This window comes from Erinaceus europaeus, chromosome 1 (assembly GCF_950295315.1).
Source record: "Erinaceus europaeus chromosome 1, mEriEur2.1, whole genome shotgun sequence".
In the NCBI taxonomy this organism is placed as follows: Eukaryota; Metazoa; Chordata; class Mammalia; order Eulipotyphla; family Erinaceidae; genus Erinaceus; species Erinaceus europaeus.
Genome location: NC_080162.1, coordinates 173,362,562 through 173,383,182, shown reverse-complemented (window position 1 = coordinate 173,383,182; position 20,621 = coordinate 173,362,562). Strand labels below are relative to the sequence as shown.

Here is a 20,621-nt window from a genome sequence, read left to right as displayed (position 1 = left end):
GGCGGTGAAGCAGGTCTGCAGGTGTCTATCTTTCTCTCCCCCTCTCTGTATTCCCCTCCTCTCTCCATTTCTCTGTCCTATCTAACGACAATGACATCAACAACAACAATAATAACTACAACAACAATGAAAAAAACAACAAGGGCAACAAAAAAGGGAAAATAAATAAATATAAAAAAAAGAAAAACAAAACTATTTTTACGATGGACAAAATGCATGAACAATGAAGTGTAAATTCCTATTTGCTTGGCTCTATTTCAAATTTCTCCCTGCAAATATTAGGCATGTTATTAGAACACAATTAATTAAAAGGTAGAAATATTAAAACATTTTATCATTGTTGACTTAACACATGAAAGTATGAGAAATGACAATTATCAGATGTTATAACCTGTATACAAGGTGATTTGAGACAACCAGAGCACAATACATTTTTAATACCCACAGGATATTTAGATAAGTGAAGTGCAAATTAAAATCTAACTTGATTAGGATAGTTGATTACTAAATTGGACACTTTTTTTTTTTTTAAACCAGAGCACTGCTCAGCTCTGGTTTATGGTGGTGTGGGGTATTAAATCTGGGACTTTGGAGCCTCAGACATGACTGTCTCTTTGCATAATCATTAAGCTATCTACCCCCCCCCCACCAAGATGGACACTTTTAAACAGTAACTTTTAAAGAAAAACTGCAATTCTCATTTTATCTATCAAGAGGAATCAGAACTATTTCTAAATTAAGAAAAAAAAAATCCCAGGAAAATAGTGAAGCATTTTATAAATGCTAGAGACTGGATGTAAACACAGACTTAAAAACAAGCAGTAGAAGAAAGATTAAAAAAAAGAAAGAAAGAAAGAAAGAAAGAAAAAAGAAAAGAATGTTCTCTTCTAGCCCATGATTTTTTAAATTGACATTGTTGTTTTGAGATGAAGGCTCTAATTTATCATGGTTACAGGACCAGTCTCTTAGTCAAACACATTCTAATGCATCCAATTTGACTAATGTCACTATCAAGAATAATGTCTTTAAGAAAAAGTACAACACAGAGAAAAAGTGCTACTATAGGACAAGGAATTTAGATTTCACTAAAAATAACGCCATATTTGATAACTTGTTCCTATCTTCACATCAGTCACTTATTAACACTGAACATTACACTTCAACTTACCTCAATTACACAGTACAAGAAGCCTGTCAAGATTTCCAGGAGGGAACCATCAGTACTACTGCACTTCCAACAACCAAAGCTAAGCTCACCAGGCACTAGAAATGAACACTTTTTAGAGAATTAGCAGCACTAGATCACAAAGACTCACAGTAACTAAGACAAAGAGCGTCGGCAATATGTCACTTACTCATTTACAAAATCCTAATTCAGTCTTGGACTGAAGCTCTGTGATTTTAGCCATATCATCAGCTTCGAGCAGCTTTTGCACCCCATACCACACCACTTGCTGTTGATTCTGTGTGGTAAAAATCTTGTGGTTTCTAAAAAGAATGAAATAAAAAGCCAGCACGTGATAATATACCTCTGCTCTACTACCTGGTGGGCTGGGGCCTCTGCTCAGGTCCTTTCCTGGCTCACAGTTACTCTCTTGTTGCTTTTGGTTAACTCTCTTCTCAAAAAGCTATCTAAGGATATCAATTAATATTTACTGTCAGCTAGACTATGTAGTGAGTCACATGTATAATCAAACTATTGCAAATAACCACTATTTTTCAGCTAAGAGAATTAAGGACACAATTTAGAATCTGAAAGTACTAGAAAAATTAAATGAGAGCAACTCCGTAAGGTTTTCTGGAATTATTAAATGAACACTAGCAGAGAACTCTTTCTTCTAGTGCTGCTTTAATGGTAATAGTTACCACACTACAGGATATTCATTTAAAATGGACAATAGGATGCATTCTAACTAGCACCAGAACATCTGCTTACATATGTATATGATATATATGCATATAGGTTGTTACTGCTTAAAACAAGTCTAGTCAGAAAAATGAATATCAAATGTGAGAAAGAACTGTAGTAACATCTGAGGTTAAATTTTAGTTCTTTGTGTTGACCACCTACTGTTAATTTAGCACTCAATTAGAGTTAATTTTTGCATTGAGGGCAGATAAATCAGTAATTAGTCTTTTTCCCCACAAAGGAGAGAGCAGTAACATCAAAACTCCAGTAGACTTAATGATGTAATTTAGTGCCAGACCAGAAAAAAAAATAGTCAGAGTATTTGTAAATGATTACTTTTGCCTAGAACTTCGAATTTTCTCAAACATTTCCCATGAAACAACTCATAATCTATTTCCCAACAGAGATATCTGAGAAACATTAAATGTTGCATAAAATTATTTTGCATTCTTAAAATATTTGAAAAAACAAGGGACATATCCTACTACTGGGCAAGGTAAGTTTCAAATTCTGGTATGAGGCAAAAAAAAAAAAAAAAGCCCTACATTTTACTTTCATCTTTCTGTATAATTTCATATAATCTAGATTGTTATATTTAAATGTACAATATGGATGTTAAAAGATATATAATTTTTTATTTTTATACATTCAAACTGTAGGAATTAGTTGAAGGTGAAGTATTTTAGAAAGAAACCATATACTTTGGTCCAACTCCAAGATGCTAGCATAGATCTTTATAAAAAAATGAAAGTAGTGATATTTGTGAAAACCCAAGGTCAAGGCAGAGTTAGCAAATCAGCAAGTACACCTCAGTCAGGTACTCAACAATTCAAGAAAACAGACCTGTTTCCTCTACTTCTCCCTCCCAGTCCGTAACACAGTGCCATACTTACTCGTAGAATTTGTATTGAGTGCTCTGTGGTTCCTTTAAATATATACTTTACCATATTACACCAAAATTATTCTTAGCAGTGGTTCTCCAATCAAGAGGTTTTTTTTTTTTTTTCAATTTTTTTAATGGCTATATCACATACAGCCTTCATTAAAAAAACTTCTAGGGGGGAATTCTGATGATGAGATTTCAATATAGGACAATAATGAGCTTCTTGCTCTGAACTAGCTTTACACTTTAGATTCTATTTCCCTGGCATATAAGCCAGACAATTATGAAATACAAGAAAATTTTTAAGGATCCAGGTGCCCAAAAGGGGCATGACTAACACCAAGTGATAGGAAGTTAAAAACACAAACTCATTCTACTAAGCCATGAAAATCAACAAAGGATGTAAAACCAAGGACAAAGGGCCTTGTACTTTCCTGACAAACTTTTTAATCCAAGGATATTCTGCCATTATCTTCTAATCAAAGGTGATTGCATATCTGCCCAGGAGATTTTCACAGGAAAGGCCAGACTGATTGAAAAATTGACAACCAACTAAGGTGCTCGAACACAGCTCACCTTCTAATTTCAGAAATGTCTAACAGAACAATCACAAAATCAAGACATGAGTGTAAGGCGTAGCGAAAACATGCCAGTGAGCTGGTCCCTATAATTTTCAAGATATTTCATTTGCCTGAGTGCACTCTTAGCCATAGTGAGTAAAACCAGCAAGATATTCAGTCTGAAAAGTCACAGATGTTACAGTGGCATAGCATAACTACCTCATTTCTTTTCTTTATCATTGTAGGGAAAGCTTTCTGTCTGTAACCCACACTTCATCATACCTCTTCAACCAGGTTCCTCTGAAAATAAAAATTGATCAGGTTTCCCATTGTTAGCCTTATACAATTGAAAGTGGTGAGTAAATTCAAACCAGGTTGAGCTCTTAATCCGAGTTACACTAGTCATTGGTCTTTATAACATGAAATAGACATGCTGTAGACAATTTGCATTTGCAAGCACTGAGTTACATAATTTATCAGTTTTCTTAAAAAATGTAACTAAGCCTTAGTGAAATTATAGTATCTTCACAAGGTTAATAGTATCTTCACAACTATCCTTAGTCATATTTTGTTTTCTTCATCAGTCTTAACCATTTTAGATTTTCCAATATTGCTTATCATAAACACCTGAAAATGACCATTTGTGTTTATTTTACTGATTTCTAGAGTGAATCAGGTGGTTTTGACCAGGAACTCTGAGTACAATTAGAAAAGCTGAGTCTTTTAAAACCTTCAATGTTTTAAATACTTGGTTAGAAAAAAAGGTAACTACTTGTAATTATCTGGCTTATGTGCTTTATGGTGTCTTTTCAAAATGAGAGTATCAATTATTATACATAAAATCAAAATAGTTAATATATATTTTTTCTTCTGGCACTTTCTAGAAGTTATACATTAAACATAAAACATCTTATAAATGTATATAACAAAAATAAATGTTTACATTTAATTTTAGATAGATTATCTTGGGGCAACAGTTAACCTTTGATGCCCCACACTGCCAGTGTAGTAGCAAGAATCATCAGAAATTGACATTAAAATCCACAGCCCTTCAGGGATGGATGCCATGACTGCCATCAAGATATGTGGTCAGTGTCCCAACATAGAGATTAAGGCTCTCTGTTTTGGAAAAATGAACTCTTGGCTAAAGTCAGTAAAGAAGTACCATAATAGTCATTAAAATACTGAAGAAGAAGAGGAAGAAGAAGGGGAACAACAACAAAAAAAACTGAAGAGTTTCAAATACTGGGGGAATTATTTTTTCACTAGAAAAATAAAATAAGTATCTAAAAAATGAGTTCAAGTACTTGGAGATAGACTGCTGACATAGGGTGTCAAAATCAGAAAGAATGAAAAAAATCTAAGAAACTCAAGGGATGCCCCAGGCTCGTCCACCTGCTAGGTTCCGATGCCCAGATGTTGCTCTCTTTAAGAGGATTGGTGACCTGATGGTGGTCAGCAACTACATTTCTCACCATCTTAAAACACATACTTTTTGAAGACAAAGGCCAAACTTGATGGAAGAATTTCCTTGGAATGAACTATTAGCAATTGGAAGGTTTGAAGGGGAGAAATGTCATATAGCAAAAGGGAAGACAAGAGAACAACCCGGCTCTTCTGAATGGTAGTTTTCAGGTGGAGTTGTGGTTCTAGATGAGTACAGCTCTTCCTTACACCTTGACTTTCTTCACCAAGAGGATGACACTATTGACAGAGGGGGAGGGTTTGTGTGGGAGATGTGCTTGATGTGCCAGAACCCTGGGTAGGCAGACATGATGCTCTTGGGTGTGCCCAGGTGTGTACCTCAATGTTTTCACAAGTGGGAAAATAGTTGCGGCATCTGATTGCGTTCCGTTTACTACAGCAGCATATAGGATATAGGTTGATGTTGATTCTTATCTTCCATAGAAGATATGTCCCCAGTGGGCTGATCGTACAGTTCCAGGGGTGGGTGGTCTTCCGTGTTGCTAGAGCCTGGTGATATCTCTACATTGTTGCAAGTCCCCGATGCTCTCATAGTCATTCTCCTTTGGGAAAATGCCATGGTGGCCACTGGTCTCCATGCTGGCCCTTTCTTCCTCTCTGCTTAGAGTTTGTATTGCTTCATAATCAGGCTCGGGCTCAGGCTCCTCACTGGGTTTCCCTACTGGTGGAATCATATTGACATCGCTGGGAGTTTTCTCGAAGTCCTTAACAGTTGCATAGAGATCATTACAGGAAGAAGGAGATCTCTGAGTGACTCCTGGGATAGAGGTGTAGGCGGACTCGGGCTCTGCAAGTGACTGTCCTGCTTTATTTCCTGACTGTCCAGGTTTATGTACCGATGAATACATGGCTGAGATCTAGAAAACAAAGGGTAAACTGAGTCAAGTTAGAACTCACACTTCTCCCAATTCCTCCTTTTAGTGACTAATTACTTGGTGCTTTTAGAGTGAGTCTGTTCCTTTAAGATCTATTCTTTTCTGTCATCCTCTCAGTTTTTCCTCTCAGTATTATGAAATGTTGACATGTGACATATGTAAGTTTAAGATGTAAAGAGTGATGATAGATATGGTGAAATAATTGTCATAATAATGTTAGCTAACACTACGAATAACAATCTTCTTTGTGGTGATGACTTCTTTTCCAGTGGAACCAAGGCCTTACAACATGCAGGATTTGTTGTGATAACACATAAGGTATATTTTCTTATCACTTTCAATATAATACAGTGTTGTTGATTATTGTAACCCTAGTATACATTAGATCCCCAGAACTTATTCGTCTCATAGTTGAAAGTTGATGCTCCTTTACTAAATATCTTTCCATTTTCCCTACTCCCCAACACTTGGCAGGCACTATTCTACTGAATAGTTCTAAATGTCAGCTTTCCTACATGTGTGAGAACAGAGTATCAGTCTTTCTCTATATAACTTATTTCACTTAGCATGATGCACTCATCTCCAAAAAAAAAAAAAAAAATCCAGGATTTATTTTATTATTGCTGAACAATATTCCTGTGTGTACAATCTGTGTGGGTGGCATTTTCTTTATTTTTATTTTATTTTTTTCATTTATTTATTTATAAAATGGAGATATTTTCTTTATACATTAATATACTGATGGGTATTTATATCTTAACTACTGTGGATAAAGTTTCATGGGGGTGGGGAATCTCTCTTTGACATGATAATTTCATGTTCTTCATATACCTGAAAATTAGTTCTTTGTTCTCTGTACTAATCCCAAGGTGCTCTAGGGAGATCTCTAGTCATTTCTAGAGAAAAGTTATAGACAATTCTGCTTGATTTTTGTTTTTCCATCACAATTATTTGTATTTGAAAAGGGACTCTCCTGCCATACTAAAAAGAATTAAATAAAGGGAAAAAATAAGCATTAGGTCAGTAGACCTCAATGTTTAGGCTTTGAAACTATAGCAGGAATGGGAATTTATTAGGAAGGCAAAATTTCAGGTTCCAATCCAGAGTCAGTGAACCAGAAACCCTGGGTTGGGGATGAAGCTATCTGTGCTAACTCTGATTCCAATGTGTGAGAACCACCAAATTAAACTAATTAACCCAGTCTCCCTACATCACAATAGCTTGAGGATTAGTTTCTGGATTAGGAGTACACACAGATGATCTCTAACAGCACTGTTTTCCAGACATTTTCCACTTCAGTGTTCATGTATTAATGGCTAAATAAACATTTACAAATTATGCATCCTACATGGGAAAAACTTCTCCATACCTTAACTCAACCAACTCAGAAACAGACTAAGAGACAATCTACTCATGAGACCTATGAGAAGAACAGGCTAAGTTCCAAGCATCGCTACTAATATATCCATGCAAACTCTAATATTGAGAGGGTTTAGTTTTCAGTGGTAATGATAGGCTATATGCAGTATTTAAAGAGTCTGGTAGTACTGTTTCATGGTAGAATCATGGCTGGAAATAATGAAAATATCCTCGTTACCTGTATTATCTTTGCCACAGTGATTGATTTATTCAAACATGCAGGAAATAAATGAACATGCTTCCTGACAGATGCTTGGCTTCCCAAGTGAGGAGAGATATTTTCCTGCTTTCACATGTCTCACAGACTGTGGATGAAATTTCCAGCTGGCCTCAGAAGCATCTTAAGGCAGGCCTGCTGTGTGTTAACCGGTCATTTGCATGAGAATTTTCCATTGCAAATAAGTTGCTGAATTTTGCCAGGTCTTGACAATCCAAAGGTTTAGCCAGAGATATCAACTTTCTTGCCTTGTTGATATGACCAGTCTAATAAACGTGAACATTCTCACCCAGGAGGTGAAAATTACTCTTGGAATAAAAACAATGCTTTTGAATTTCAGAAGAATAAAAACTTTTCCTCCAATTTTTTCACAGGGAGATGCAAATATGTGGGAGTTATTATCCAAAAGGTGATTCAAGTCAAAACTATGGGCAGGTGACAAAGGGGTAGATTATGTATGACAGTGACAAGGGGAGCCAGAACTGTAGACTTTATTCCTCATGTTTAGGGATAACACAAAGGAGTCAAACACATCTTTGCCTAGATTGTAAAAATGAGAGTCTGTCTCTTATTACCCTTCTTGTTTTCCTATTAAACTTTCTTCCTGTGGTCCCAGCCACGAATGCTCTTCTTCCTGCACCCCCCCCCTTATATGTATTAAGGTATTTTCACATTTATATTACTCTTTAATTTTCTTTTTAATGTAAAGATTTATTTAGTTATTTCATGAAAGAGAAAGGAGAGGAGGAGGCAGAGTAGAGATAGGTGGATGGGGGGACTGAGCCATAGTACTACTCAGTTTTGGCATAAGGTGGTGCCAGGGATTGAACCTGTAGCTTCTGGGGCCTCAGGCATGCAACATGGTGTTCTAACAGTTCTCACCTGTCCTAACAGGTGTTCTAACTCTCGCTTTTTCTCTGACTCTATTCCTTTTAAGAGAACAGAATACTTCATTAAAGTTGCAACTTATTGGTAATATTGTCTCTGGGCATGAATCTAGTATGCAAAATCTGTTATAAATTTTAGCTCTCCCATAGCTTCTCAAGTCTGTTGCTATTCTTTTTCAAGGTCTGTCTTCTTTGCTATTGATTTCTCTTTTGATTGTAGGTTTCTCCTTGCTATTTAGTTTCTTCTCTTTTTAAACTCTTTCATCTTTATTATCCAGTCTAAATTGTTACTATGTTCTGATAAACTGCTCTTCCTATTTCTTTCCTTCTTATAATCAACTCATTTCTTAGCACTCTGGTAAATTAGGATAATGATACTTAAAATTCAGACCTCAATTGCAGTCTGGACTAACATCATATTACATGAGTTAAAAAAAAAAGAGATTTGCAAATTTATTATTCCTAAAATGAATAACTTTGGATCACAGTTCTTTATTCTATATTAAAAATTTATCAGTATAACTAGGTCCTATTTTCAAAAGCCACAAACAAATGCAAGAAGAAAAGTAATTAAAATTTACATAGTCTTAATTTAAGATGTAAGAGATCTGGAAACTAATTCTTTTAAAAGAAATTAGGACTATGTAAATTTTAATTATTAGGAATCCTACATATAATTGTATATAGCTAAGTAAGCGAAGGCATTCAGCTTTCTCAGTGTGACATCATATACATATATATATATATATATATATATATATCAATATCATAATTTCAGTGCTTCAACTAGTGAAGTTTTATACCTGAGAGTTCAAAAAATATAGTCCTTTCTTATTGTCTGTTATGACTGGTCCTAGCTCCATCTTGAAATTGTACTCTCTGAAGTTACCAGCTTTTTGCTTCTAAAACTTCTTACTGAGAGCTTCTCATTTTGTCTCACAGCCTGAATCAGATTCCTCACAACCACCACCTGTTCCAACTTCCTGTACTTTAAAAAAGATTTTTATATTTAATAGATTCACATTCTTTACAAGAGTGAAAGCTATTAATTTATTAATTTCCTTCTAATGTGGACTACTTGACTGCTGAAAAAGCTTGCATGCTTCCAAGTTCTCTCTCTTTTTAAAAATATTTATTTATTTATTCCATTTTGTTGCCCTTGTTGTTTTATTGTTGTAGTTACTATTGTTGTTTTTATTGGTGTCCTCGCTGTTGGATAGGACAGAGAGAAATGGAGAAAGGAGGGGAAGACAGAGAGGGGGAGAGAAAGACAGACACCTGCAGACCTGCTTCACCGCTTGTGAAGCGACTCCCCTGCAGGTAGGGAGCCAGGGGCTTGAACTGGGATCCTTATGCTGGTCTTTGCGCTTTGTGCCACCTGCGCTTAACCCGCTGCGCTACCGCCCGACTCCCCCATTTCTCTTTTTATTCCTATTCTCTCTCCTTCATCCCCATCCATTCTTCATTTCTATTCAGTTTCTTTAACTTAGCTAATCTCTTCATCCTGTCTTCTTTTTTGTCTCACTACTTCACGGTCAGTCTCTCTGAGTGATTATGTTTTATTAATTTATTTTTTGGAAAGGGCATGTACTGGTGGAAGGAGAGAAGCTTTATTTTATACTATAGGGACTTTGTAATCATTAAAAACATAACAAAACTCACCTCCTCTTCTGTAAGAGTGGGGTCTTCTTCTCGGGATTTGTATGACAAACAACTGAGTCTCTGTTAGAATAGACACAAGCCAAGGGAAGTTAGTTTGGGTCAAAACTTTTTTTTTTTTTTTTTTAGTGCATCTTGACATTTTTATGGGTACAAATGTTTTCAAATGAACTTTAGAGAACCACAAAGAAATTATACAAAGTACCTGAGAAATAAACACATGTAAACAAATTTTATTATTGTAGGCTTCTTTTTTTAGTAGTATTATCCTTTAAAAAAGAGAACTCCTAATTTCATATCTGAATATGTGACACAAATCAGACCACTGAAAATAAAGACTGTTCTTTTAATTTATAACTGCCAGTGAAGAAGGATGGATCCTCAACGGACTAATAATTTTTATTTTATGTATTTATTTACTGTCCCCCCTCTCCCCCATACTGATAATTTTTAAACAATTTATTTATTTATTTACTTATTATTGGATAGAGACAGAGAGAAATTGAGAGGAGGGGGGAGATGGAGAGGGAAAGAAACAGAGAGACACCTGCAGCCCTGCTTCACCACTCGTGAAGCTCTCCCCCTGCAGGTGGGGACCCAGGGACTTGAACCCAGGTCCTTGCTCACCATAGTGTGTGCGCTCAACCAGGTGCACCACCACCTGGCCCACTGATACATTTTTTGTAAATCATGAAGTTGCTGTATCAAATGCCTAAATTTTACTTATTTATTCTATTTTATTTATTTTTTTTTACCAGAGTACTGCTCAGCTCTGGCTTATGGTGGTATGGGGGATTGAACCTAGGACTTTGGAACCTTAGGTAAGAGAGTCTCTTTCCATAAGCATTAAGCTAGCTACCCCTGCTCTATTTTATCATTTTTCATGTGTCACCAAGAAGAGTGTTCAGTCATATGGAAATCTTTCAAAATAAATGGAGAAAAATCAACTCCTATCTTGTGGCTTTCAGGTGAAAAATTTCATTTCTCAACAACTTTTGGTCATAGGTTCAATGAGTCTTTCTCTCAACACATGTCCCATCTGAACTCTTGATAATTTCAAGGAACATCCACCTTTCCAATTATGCCTTCCCTTGATCACTCCTCCCTGTACTGATCCTGTCCTCCAATCAACCACATGATTATGCTCATAGCTGCAATCCAGATATCTTAAGTCATAGCCATGGTCATTCCAGTCCTTCTAATTACCTTCATTCATCAGTAATGTTAGCTTCTGACCAATCACCTTTCAGTGTCTGCTTTCACCATACTATTTGCCCTTTCCCCTCCATCAAGATTATTCTATTTTTCTACATTTTATTTATTTATTGGACAGAGATAGAGAGAAACTGAGAAGGGGAAAAGGTGAGAGAGAGAGAGAGAGACTGGCAGACCTTGACCACTTGTTTCCCCTACAGGCAGGAACCAGGGGCTTGAACCTGAGTCCTTGTTCACTGTAATGTGTGTGCTTAACCAGGTGCACCATCACCTGGGTTCTTTACTTCATGAAACTTAAACTCATAATCACAGTAAAATAATCAATGCCTTCCCTCTACTGCACTACCAGACTACGCTTCTCTAATCCACTTGGCTCCAGCTCTTCCTGTTTACTTCACATCTCTCTCTCCCAATCTTCAACACCTCCTTGCTCTGGCTCACTAGTAGCTACCTTTGGGAAGACTAAGGAAATCCAAAGAAATATCTTGAACCTCCCTCGCTCAGTCCCATCTTTGCATTCACATATTTTCCTCCCCCCCTATGGGCACATACAACCCCCCCCCCCCCCCGCCACGGTCCTCTTTCGGGTAATTTACACTTCCTCATATATGACGTTTCATCTCCTCATATCTATTCATGACATAGCTCCAGCACTTCCCCCCAGTTTGTTTCTTTTTAAACATTTTTTTAAACTTTTATATATGTTTATTTATTTATTATTGGATAGAGACAGAGAAATCGAGAGGGGAAGGGGAGATAGAGAAGGAAAGAGGCAGAGAGATACCTGCAGCCCTGCTACGTCACTCAGGAAGCTTCCCCCCCTGTAGGTGAGGACAGAGGGCTTGAACCTGGGTCCTTGTGCACTGTAATGTGTGCACTTAATCAGGTGTGCCACTGCTTGACCCATTCGATTTTGTCTCTTACCACTCAATTTTCATTCTCTCTCGAAATCACTCATATTCCCGTAAAGCAAAACGAAAAGAAAGGAAAAGAAAAAGAAAGAGAAAAGAAGATAACAACCACAAAAAGCATGCTATTAGCTCTCTGATTCCAGAGTCAAAGTTGGGGCCAGAGAGAGATGGCTCACCAGGTAGGGCACGTGCCTTGCCGTACTTCAAGCCCAAGTTGGAACCCTGATCCTACATGGGCACTGCTGCATGTAGGAAGGACACTACGACACTAAGAGAGGGAGCTCCAGGTATTTATGGATACGTGTGAACATATGCTCTATCTCACAGGACCTGGTCTATATCTAGGTTTTGGGACTTTGTTAGGAAGTGAACCACCTGGAGTGGAATTAGAGAATCCTATGAAAGGAAAGGTCTCACCCAAGTAATGAGTCTGAAGGGTTGAAGCGCGCCCCTAGGGAAAGAGAGAGGCAGGCTGGGAGTATGGATTGACCTGTCAATGCCCATGTTCAGCGGGGAAGCAATTACAGAAGCCAGACCTTCCACCTTCTGCTTCCCACAATGACCTTGGGTCCATACTCCCAGAGGATTAAAGAATAGGAAAGCTATCAGGGGAGGGGGTGGAATACAGAGTTCTGGTGGTGGGAAATGTGTGTCTTATCCTGTAGTTTTGTCAGTGTTTCCTTTTTGTAAATAAAATTAAATTAAAAAACAAACAAACAAACAGAAAGGGAGCTCCAGATCTGTGGATGCAAATCAGAGCAAGAACACTACATATACAAGGCCTTGTAACCATATAAATAAATCAAATTAAACCAGACTTTCCCCTTTTTAATATTATTTTATTTTATTTTATTTTTTAGAGAGATGCAGACACACACAAAGAGAAACACCAGAGCACTGTTCAGCTCTGGCTTATGGTGGTGCGGGGATGGGGTGGGGTGGGGGGTGGGGGGGTGGAGGGGGTGGGGAATTCAACCTGGGACTTTGGGGGCCTCAGGCATGACAGTCTGTTTGCATAACCATTATGCTATCTCCCCCGCCCTCAAACCAACCTTTTTCTAGTTCCACCTGTTCTCCTCCTTTACAGCAAAACCACATAGAAGGGTTATTTAAAAAAACTCACCAAAATAATTTTTCATATTAATTCTTAACTATTTCTTATTAAGTTTTATCTAATTCTTACCCATTTGTTTCACTAAATACAGTTTAGGTCAGTTTCTGTCCCTCTTTCTCCATGGAGACTGCCCTGGTCCACCCTCAGCCTCCACATCTTTCCTCGCCCGCCTCTCTCCATTTGTACAGTGATCACCTCTTCATTCCTGAAGTCTCTTCATTTGGTTTCCAGGATACTGAACTTTCCTATTTTTCTTTTCCATTTTCATCCATTTGCTGGCTGCTTTCATTTCTCAGGCCTGAACCATTGGAACTCCTCTAGCTTCCACCCACACTCCCTTATTCATGGCTATACTCCGTGTCATAAATCAGAACACATTCTTTTTCTAATAACTTTCAAATGTACAAACCCAGCACAGGCTTTCCCTTTAAACCTGCTCCTCTGTCCAGTTGCACTGGCAAATCTATTCAGACGTCTGCCATGTATCTCAAACTGAACATGTCCAGCACTGAAAACTCAGTCTCCCCCAAGTTGGTTCTGCCTGTAGCTGCTCATTTCAATTTATGGTGACTCCATCCTCTTGGCGGTTCACCTCAAATATGAGACTCATCACTGTTTCCTCTTTCCACATCTGGCTCATCAGCAAATTTCTTGGCTCGAGTTCAACTTCTCATTACTTCTGATCCGTGCCACGCTATCATTTCTTGTCTGACTTATAACAAAAGCCACCCAACAGAGCAGTGTTTAGCTCTGGTTTATGGTAGTACAGGGGAATTAAACCTGTGAGTCTGGAGTCTCAGACATCAAAGTGTTTTTGCATGACCCTTATGCTCTCCTCTGCCCAGCTTCTACTCTTCACAGTCAAATTTTAATACTAGTCAGAAGAAGCCTTTTCAAACAGAGGTGAAGTCTCTTTCACTGAAGACTTCATTTATTTATTTTCTTATTTATTCTTATTTATTTATTTTTTAATTTATTTACTAGAGCACGCTCAGCTCTGGCTTATGGTGGTATGGGGGACTGAACCTGGGACTTTGGAGCTTCAGACATGAGAGTCTCTTTGCATAACCATTATGCTATCTGCCCCCATCCAAGACTCCATTTTATTCAACCTATAAGTCAAGACCACACAGGACTGGACCCTGGTTACCTTTCTCCTTGCTACTCTTCTGCATGCCTGCCTCCTTCTAGCCAGCCCGGTTCCCTCTCTTTCTGCTCTAACCTTGGGGCCTTCACAATGGTCCTTGTTTTTGCTCCATTCCTTCTTCCCCATCATGTGCACATCTCTCTTTCTCTTTCTCTCTCTTTCTTCTTTCCACTTTTTCTTTAAATGCCACTGTTACAGGCAGGTATACCCTGACCCCTCACAACTGTACTCTCAAGTCCACTGTCCCATTTCCCTTTATTTTGTCCTACTTTCTCTCTTCTTTATTAACAACCCACCCCCTCCCGCCAGGGTTATTGCTGAGGCTCAGTGCCTGCATGCTGATCCCATGGCTCCTAGTGGTCACTTCTGTTTTTTTCTCCTTTCCCTTTCTTTTCCTATAGACAGAAAGAGATTAGATGAGAGAAGAATGAGAGAGGAGGAAGAGAGAAAGAGATACCTGCATCATTGCTCTACCACTCATGAAGCTTCTCCTTGCAACTGGGGATGGGGTGTGTGTGCTGAACCTGGATCCTCTCATATAGTAAGGCTTGCTCTCTACTGAGTATGCCACTGCCCTTTTTCTTTCTTTTTTTTTTTTAAATTAACTTTAAAGCTCTTTAACAGTACCGTACACATGTATATGTATATATCCCCTCACCAAAATGTAAGGTTCATAAGGGGCAGAGTTTGTTGTTCATACACACACACACATACACACACACTGTGACACACACATATATATATACTAGTATACTTGTGGTATTTATTAAGTGTTCAGTAAAACATTTTATGTGAATGAATTTTTGAACATTAAAATTATTCATGTACAGATGATCAATTATTCAATTTTCTAATACTACAGAAAGATAACATGGTTCCAAGTGGATGTTTCTGGTTTCTGATATGCTATCTAGACAACTGCTTACTAACAGTGATAGACAGTGGAATACTAATTTTTCATTTGCTTCCTTTTTATTTTTCACTTGCATTAGTGCTAGACAGTCTATGTACTCTGCAGTATTTCCACATGCTGTGCTCAACTTATCACTGCACTGGAGTGACTGACACCAGTTTTGACCAACATGGCGTACTTGTCTGTTTCAGGCTTCCTTGAGGCTGGGCAAGTTTGACTAGTTTCCCTTTAACCTGTTTGTTCTAATGTTTTCAGAATCTGCTTGTCCTCAGTACATACTTAGCATGTTACTTAACAAATTTGAGCCTATTTGTTATTAAACAAATAAACCAAAAAACCTTTACTACTTTAGGCAAATAAATTTATAGTTTTTTAAAAATTTTTAACTGCATGGAGGGTATAATTAGACTGTATTCTGTACTTTTGTGAGTATTTTCATAAGTGCTTTTATTGGTACTTTTAACAGATGATTAAAAAAATTATTAGTAATTAAAAAATTACAATAAGGGGATAATTACACACTGTTCCCACCACCAGAATTGTGTGTCCACATGTCCCTATAGTGAAAACTGCAATAGTTCTTCCAAGGTCACAGGTATGGGTTGACTTTATGTCTCTATCTGCCTATATATTTCTTTTTTTTTTTTGGTCCAGTTTTTCTATGATTTTGCCTTCACTTACTTTCCAAGTCACAATTACATCTATTACTACTTCTGAGTGTCCTTCCTTTTTCTTTTATATCATAGATAAGCAAAACAGTGCCTGTCTTCCTATAGCATTTTCCAGATCCATTTCCTTTTCAGTGAAGTTATAAAAACAAAGATTCTTGGTGACAAATGTTTTGGGTCTCAGTGGGACTGGGGTCCAGAGCCCTCTGGTCATCTTTCCCTAACATTTCCCCACCCTGGGAGTACTTAACAGGGATTTTTTTCCCTTTTTAAAAATTTTTTTATTGTTGTTGTAGTTACGTTGTTATTGATGCCATCGTTGTTATATAGGACAGAGAGAAATGGAGAGAGGAGGGGAAGACGGGGGAGGGGGGAAGAGAGATACCTGTACACCTGTTTCACCACCTGTGAAGCGACTCCCCTGCAGGTGGGGAGCCGGGGGCTCGAACCAGAAAATTTTTTTTTTACACAAGATTTAAAGACTACAATTCAGTGATTGTCCCATATTTACTTTGCTTACTAAACCTGAGAAGAGACCTTTAGTTTTTCATTATGAAAAACAGAAATTAGATATTAGGTGACTAAAGGAAAAAGGGTCTAGTTAAATCCCAAAGAGATAACTGACAAGATGTGAATTTAGATCTAAGTTACCAGGCCTACATAGAAGGCTTGTGGCTGACTTATACATTTTAAATAGTTCTGAGGCATATCCAAACTCTATAGAGTTATCAGTTCATACTTAAAAACTGTCATAGAAAAAGATATACTACGTATACGAAAGTATTATACAATCAAATAGAACCAGTGGCCCCTAAGAGTAGGTTAGCGCTAAGCATGCTCCTGTGCTTGGATTTCTAGGCTTCTGGAAGGGCAAAGGTCAGCAAATAACTTAGGTACCAACAAGTGGAAGGAGCTAAAGTGTGGCAAAGAGTCTAGTCACACTATTTATTGTTCTTTAAAAGTGAAGAAAGCAATTCTTGGTTCCAATTAGGCACGATGTAAAAACTGGAAAATATCCAAGAAAGGTGCCAAGAGAGAAATATTTTATGAACATGCATTTTTGGTGTTTTATTGCTTGGAGGGAGAAATAAGTCAAACACAGCTTACACTGAAACAGCTTTCACCATTCAACAAACTTGAAAGTGTTTGTATATATTTCCCAGAACAATGTGCAAAAGTAAAGCCCCTAGATTACCTAGATTGCAAATCATCATAAAAGCACACAAAAACACAAGTGTAGGGGCCCACCTTGTTGGTCTCACTGGTCCCTTCCATGGCTCCGTCTCCTGCCTTTCCCTCTTCCTTCTCCTGAAGGTTTTCATTCTCATCTAGCAGTTTAATGGGGACAGGGGGTGGGGCCTCCTCTTCTGCATCACAGGAATTTCCAAGAACAGTCTCCACATCGGCACTTTGTCGACATTTTTTGTTTCTATCCACAGAGGCATATTCAGCAAAGTCTGCTTTGCCATTGGTTTGGGGTCCCGGGAGGTCTTTCAAAGCAGAAGTTGACTTAGACCTGCTGCTGTGGCCTTTCCCCAGGTGTGCAGCGACTGCCACCTCCTTGATTTCTTTCACAGTCTCATACAGGCAGTCCTCTACTATGTTTTCTTGGGAGGAACTATCCTTGAGCACTTCATAGGGTCCTTCCATGCCCAGACCCTGGTCTCCGTCTGGCCCTCTCATTGTAAGCATCGTGTCCACTGCACTATCAGGAGGAATTCTGGGCAGTTCCCGGCTCTGATGACATTTTGACTTCCCTGAGCTATCCTGGGAATCCAACAGATCTGAAGCTGAGGTCTGGACTTCCTCATAATGCTGCATGCAGGTCATAGTACTGTCTTCTGAAAGAACTAAAGCAGGAGATGGGTTGAAAATGGAGAAAGAGTAACATAGATAAAGTTAACTGTAACATGGTGAGATAAAGGTATCTTAAACTAAAATGCTTGCTATCTGTTTGACCCAAGGCTACGTTTGCCTGTCAATATTCCTATCTTTCTTTCTTTCTTTCTTTCTATCTTTCTTTCTTTCTTTCTTTCTTTCTTTCTTTCTTTCTTTCTTTCTTCTTTCATTTTTATTGCAAGCCTTTATTACTTGTGATTAATGACGGTTTACAAGGTTCTAAGATTACTGGGTATAGTTCTACATTGAAACCACCACCAAAGTTATGGTAATTATTGTTGGGAGGGTGGGGACATAGAATATTCTTCTTTTCTCTTTCTTCCTTTCTTTTTGACATCAGGATTATCACTGAGGCTTGATGCCTGTCTAATTAGGCCGCTATTCCCAGAAGATTTTCTTCCTCCCTTCCTCCCTTCCTTCCTTCCTTCCTTCCTTCTTTCTTTTTTTTTCATATAGAGACAGTGAGAAAGAGGAAGAGTGGAGAGGGAGAGGGAGAAAGACATAGAAAAACACTGGCCCACCACTTAAGAAGCTTCCTCTCTGCAGGTGGACTTGAACCTAACCCTCACACCTGGTAGTGTGTTTGCTCAACTGGGTGCACCAGGGTCCAGTCCTTAGAATATTCTTAATTGTCTTTTAAAGTCATCCATTAAATCTTCACAATGCAATATTTAATAAAGTACTTCCCTATCAAGTGGTTCCTAGTTACTTTCACTACTGATGGGAGTGACAGAGGTAGGAAGTGTCCACTGTGACTAAAGGAACGTGGAATCCATGGGGGCAAACTGGATGCAGGTTTGGACACCAGAAAGCAGATCTGTATGTATGGTGGCCATTCTCCCTGGCCCTATGGCACTTCCTACTGCCTGAAGAATGTCTGGTAGGTAAGGTGTCCAAGGTCACTTTTGGTTGGTAGATATGATATAAGCCATAGGACACAAATGAATCTTGAAGCAGTACCACACAGGGACAGCACACACATCCTGTGACTTCTGTCTCACCAGCAACCCATGGTTTTTGTCATATAAATAATAAAAAAAGAGAACAAAATGTGGGGTCTGGCAGGCAGTGGTGCACCTGGTTAAGCACACACATTACAGGGCACAAGGACCCAGGTTCAAGCTCTTGGACCCCACCTGCAGGGGGAAAGCTTCACAAGTGGAGAAGCAGGGCTACTGGTGTCTCTCTGTCTCTCTCCCTCTCTATCTCCTTTTCCCTTCTCAATTTCTCTGTCACTATCTGACAATAAATAAAACATATATTTAAAAAATTATATACAAAAAGAAAAAAACAAAACATGAGAAGTCTGGATTGCCACAGAAATGTGATTATGCAAAGACATTCAGTCATTCCTTTATCAAATGCTGATTCTGTATGGATATACTTCATATATAAGTATGAAAAGCATGTATAAATGTGTGCTTAAATATGTATTTATATTTATATAGTCATGCATGTATTTATCTTATATAATCTTTTAATTATTTATTCACCTATGCCACATACTATCTTTTTTAAAATTACATTTAAAAATATTTTTCTTTATTTATTGGACAGACACAGCCAGAAATCTAGAAGGGAAGAGAAGATAGAGAGGGAGAGAGGGAGAGAGACAGCAGCCCTGCTTCACCACTTGTGAAGCTTTCCCCCTGTGGGTGAGGACTAGGGACTTGAACCAAGGTCCTTGCACACTGTAACATGTGCTCAACCAGGTACGGCACCTACCGGCCCCTACATATTATCTTTATGGGTGTTTACATCTTATAAGTTTTTTTTTTTTAGACTTTTCTTTTGGTGACTGTTGGAGCTTGGACCAACAATTGCAGGCTTTTCCTGCTCTTGGTTTCTTTTTCATTTCAACAGAGACAGTGAGACAGAGAAAAGGAGAGCCACCATAATACCACAGCACCTTTCATGCCGTGCCAGGATAACCCTCCCCTTTTAATATCTACTATCCTCTAAGACCAAGGTAGCCCAGGGCAATATCAAATACATGCTAGACACCACTATTTTCATCCGTAGGAAAAACTAGTTGAGAGTATGAATGTTCACCTCTTGTCCTTGAAAAGCAAGAATGTCTCACTGTGAGGCATTAGAAACAATGTCCTGTTGATATATTGCACCAAAGTAAAGGACTCTGGGGCAGGTGTAGGGGGGAGTGTTCAGGTCCTGGAATATGATGGTGGAAGAGGAACTAGGTGGCAGGTTAGAGTGTTATATGGAAAATTGAGAAATGTTACACACGTGCCAACTACTGTTTACAGTCAACTACTGTTGACTATAAACCATTAATTCCCTCAATAAAGAAAAAAGAAACAAAAACTAATCACCAACAACAGTGTCCTGGGGCTGGGGAAATAGCGTAATGGTTATGCAAAAAGATGTCCATGTCTTGATGGGCCTAGATCCCGAATAGATCCCTCTCTCCATTGTTACTGGTCATCTCTATCAGGAACAACACAATAGACCCCTTTGTGAGCCCTCATAGGACCTCACTCTCAATGTGGATCAACAAAGGTAGAGAATGGTAGAGAATGTTCCATTCTCTGAAGGGAGACAATATACTCTATGTTCCACCTAAGAAAGATAGGTTCTGAAATTGAGGCAGTTTGGAATGTTCCTATGACCACAGAATGTGAGCTCAGATCTACAGGGATGGGAGTTGGGCGGTAGTGCAGTGGGTTAAGTGCACTTGGCATGAAGCGCAAGGACCAGAGTGAGGATCCCGGTTCGAGGACCCGGCTCCCCACCTGCAGGGGAGTCGCTTCACAGGCAGTGAAGCAAGTCTTCAGGTGTCTTTCTCTCCCCCTCTCTGTCTACCCCTCCTCTCTCCATATCTCTCTGCCCTATCTAACAATAA

General features: G+C 38.5%; 1 protein-coding gene across 2 annotated transcripts in view; it reads right to left on the bottom strand.

Moving 5' to 3' along the window:
• Positions 1 to 552: 552 nt before the first annotated feature.
• PAG1 (phosphoprotein membrane anchor with glycosphingolipid microdomains 1) overlaps positions 553 to 20,621 on the bottom strand; it is a 186,939-nt gene continuing 166,870 nt past the window's right edge. For both annotated transcript variants that reach the window (XM_007520148.3, XM_060199625.1), the window contains exons 7-9: positions 17,111 to 17,712; positions 9,898 to 9,957; positions 553 to 5,694 (exon numbers count right to left, since the gene is read on the bottom strand). In XM_007520148.3, coding sequence (XP_007520210.1) covers positions 5,320 to 5,694; positions 9,898 to 9,957; positions 17,111 to 17,712 — 1,037 coding nt within the window. In that variant the 3' untranslated portion in view covers positions 553 to 5,319. The remainder of the gene's footprint in view (positions 5,695 to 9,897; positions 9,958 to 17,110; positions 17,713 to 20,621) is intronic.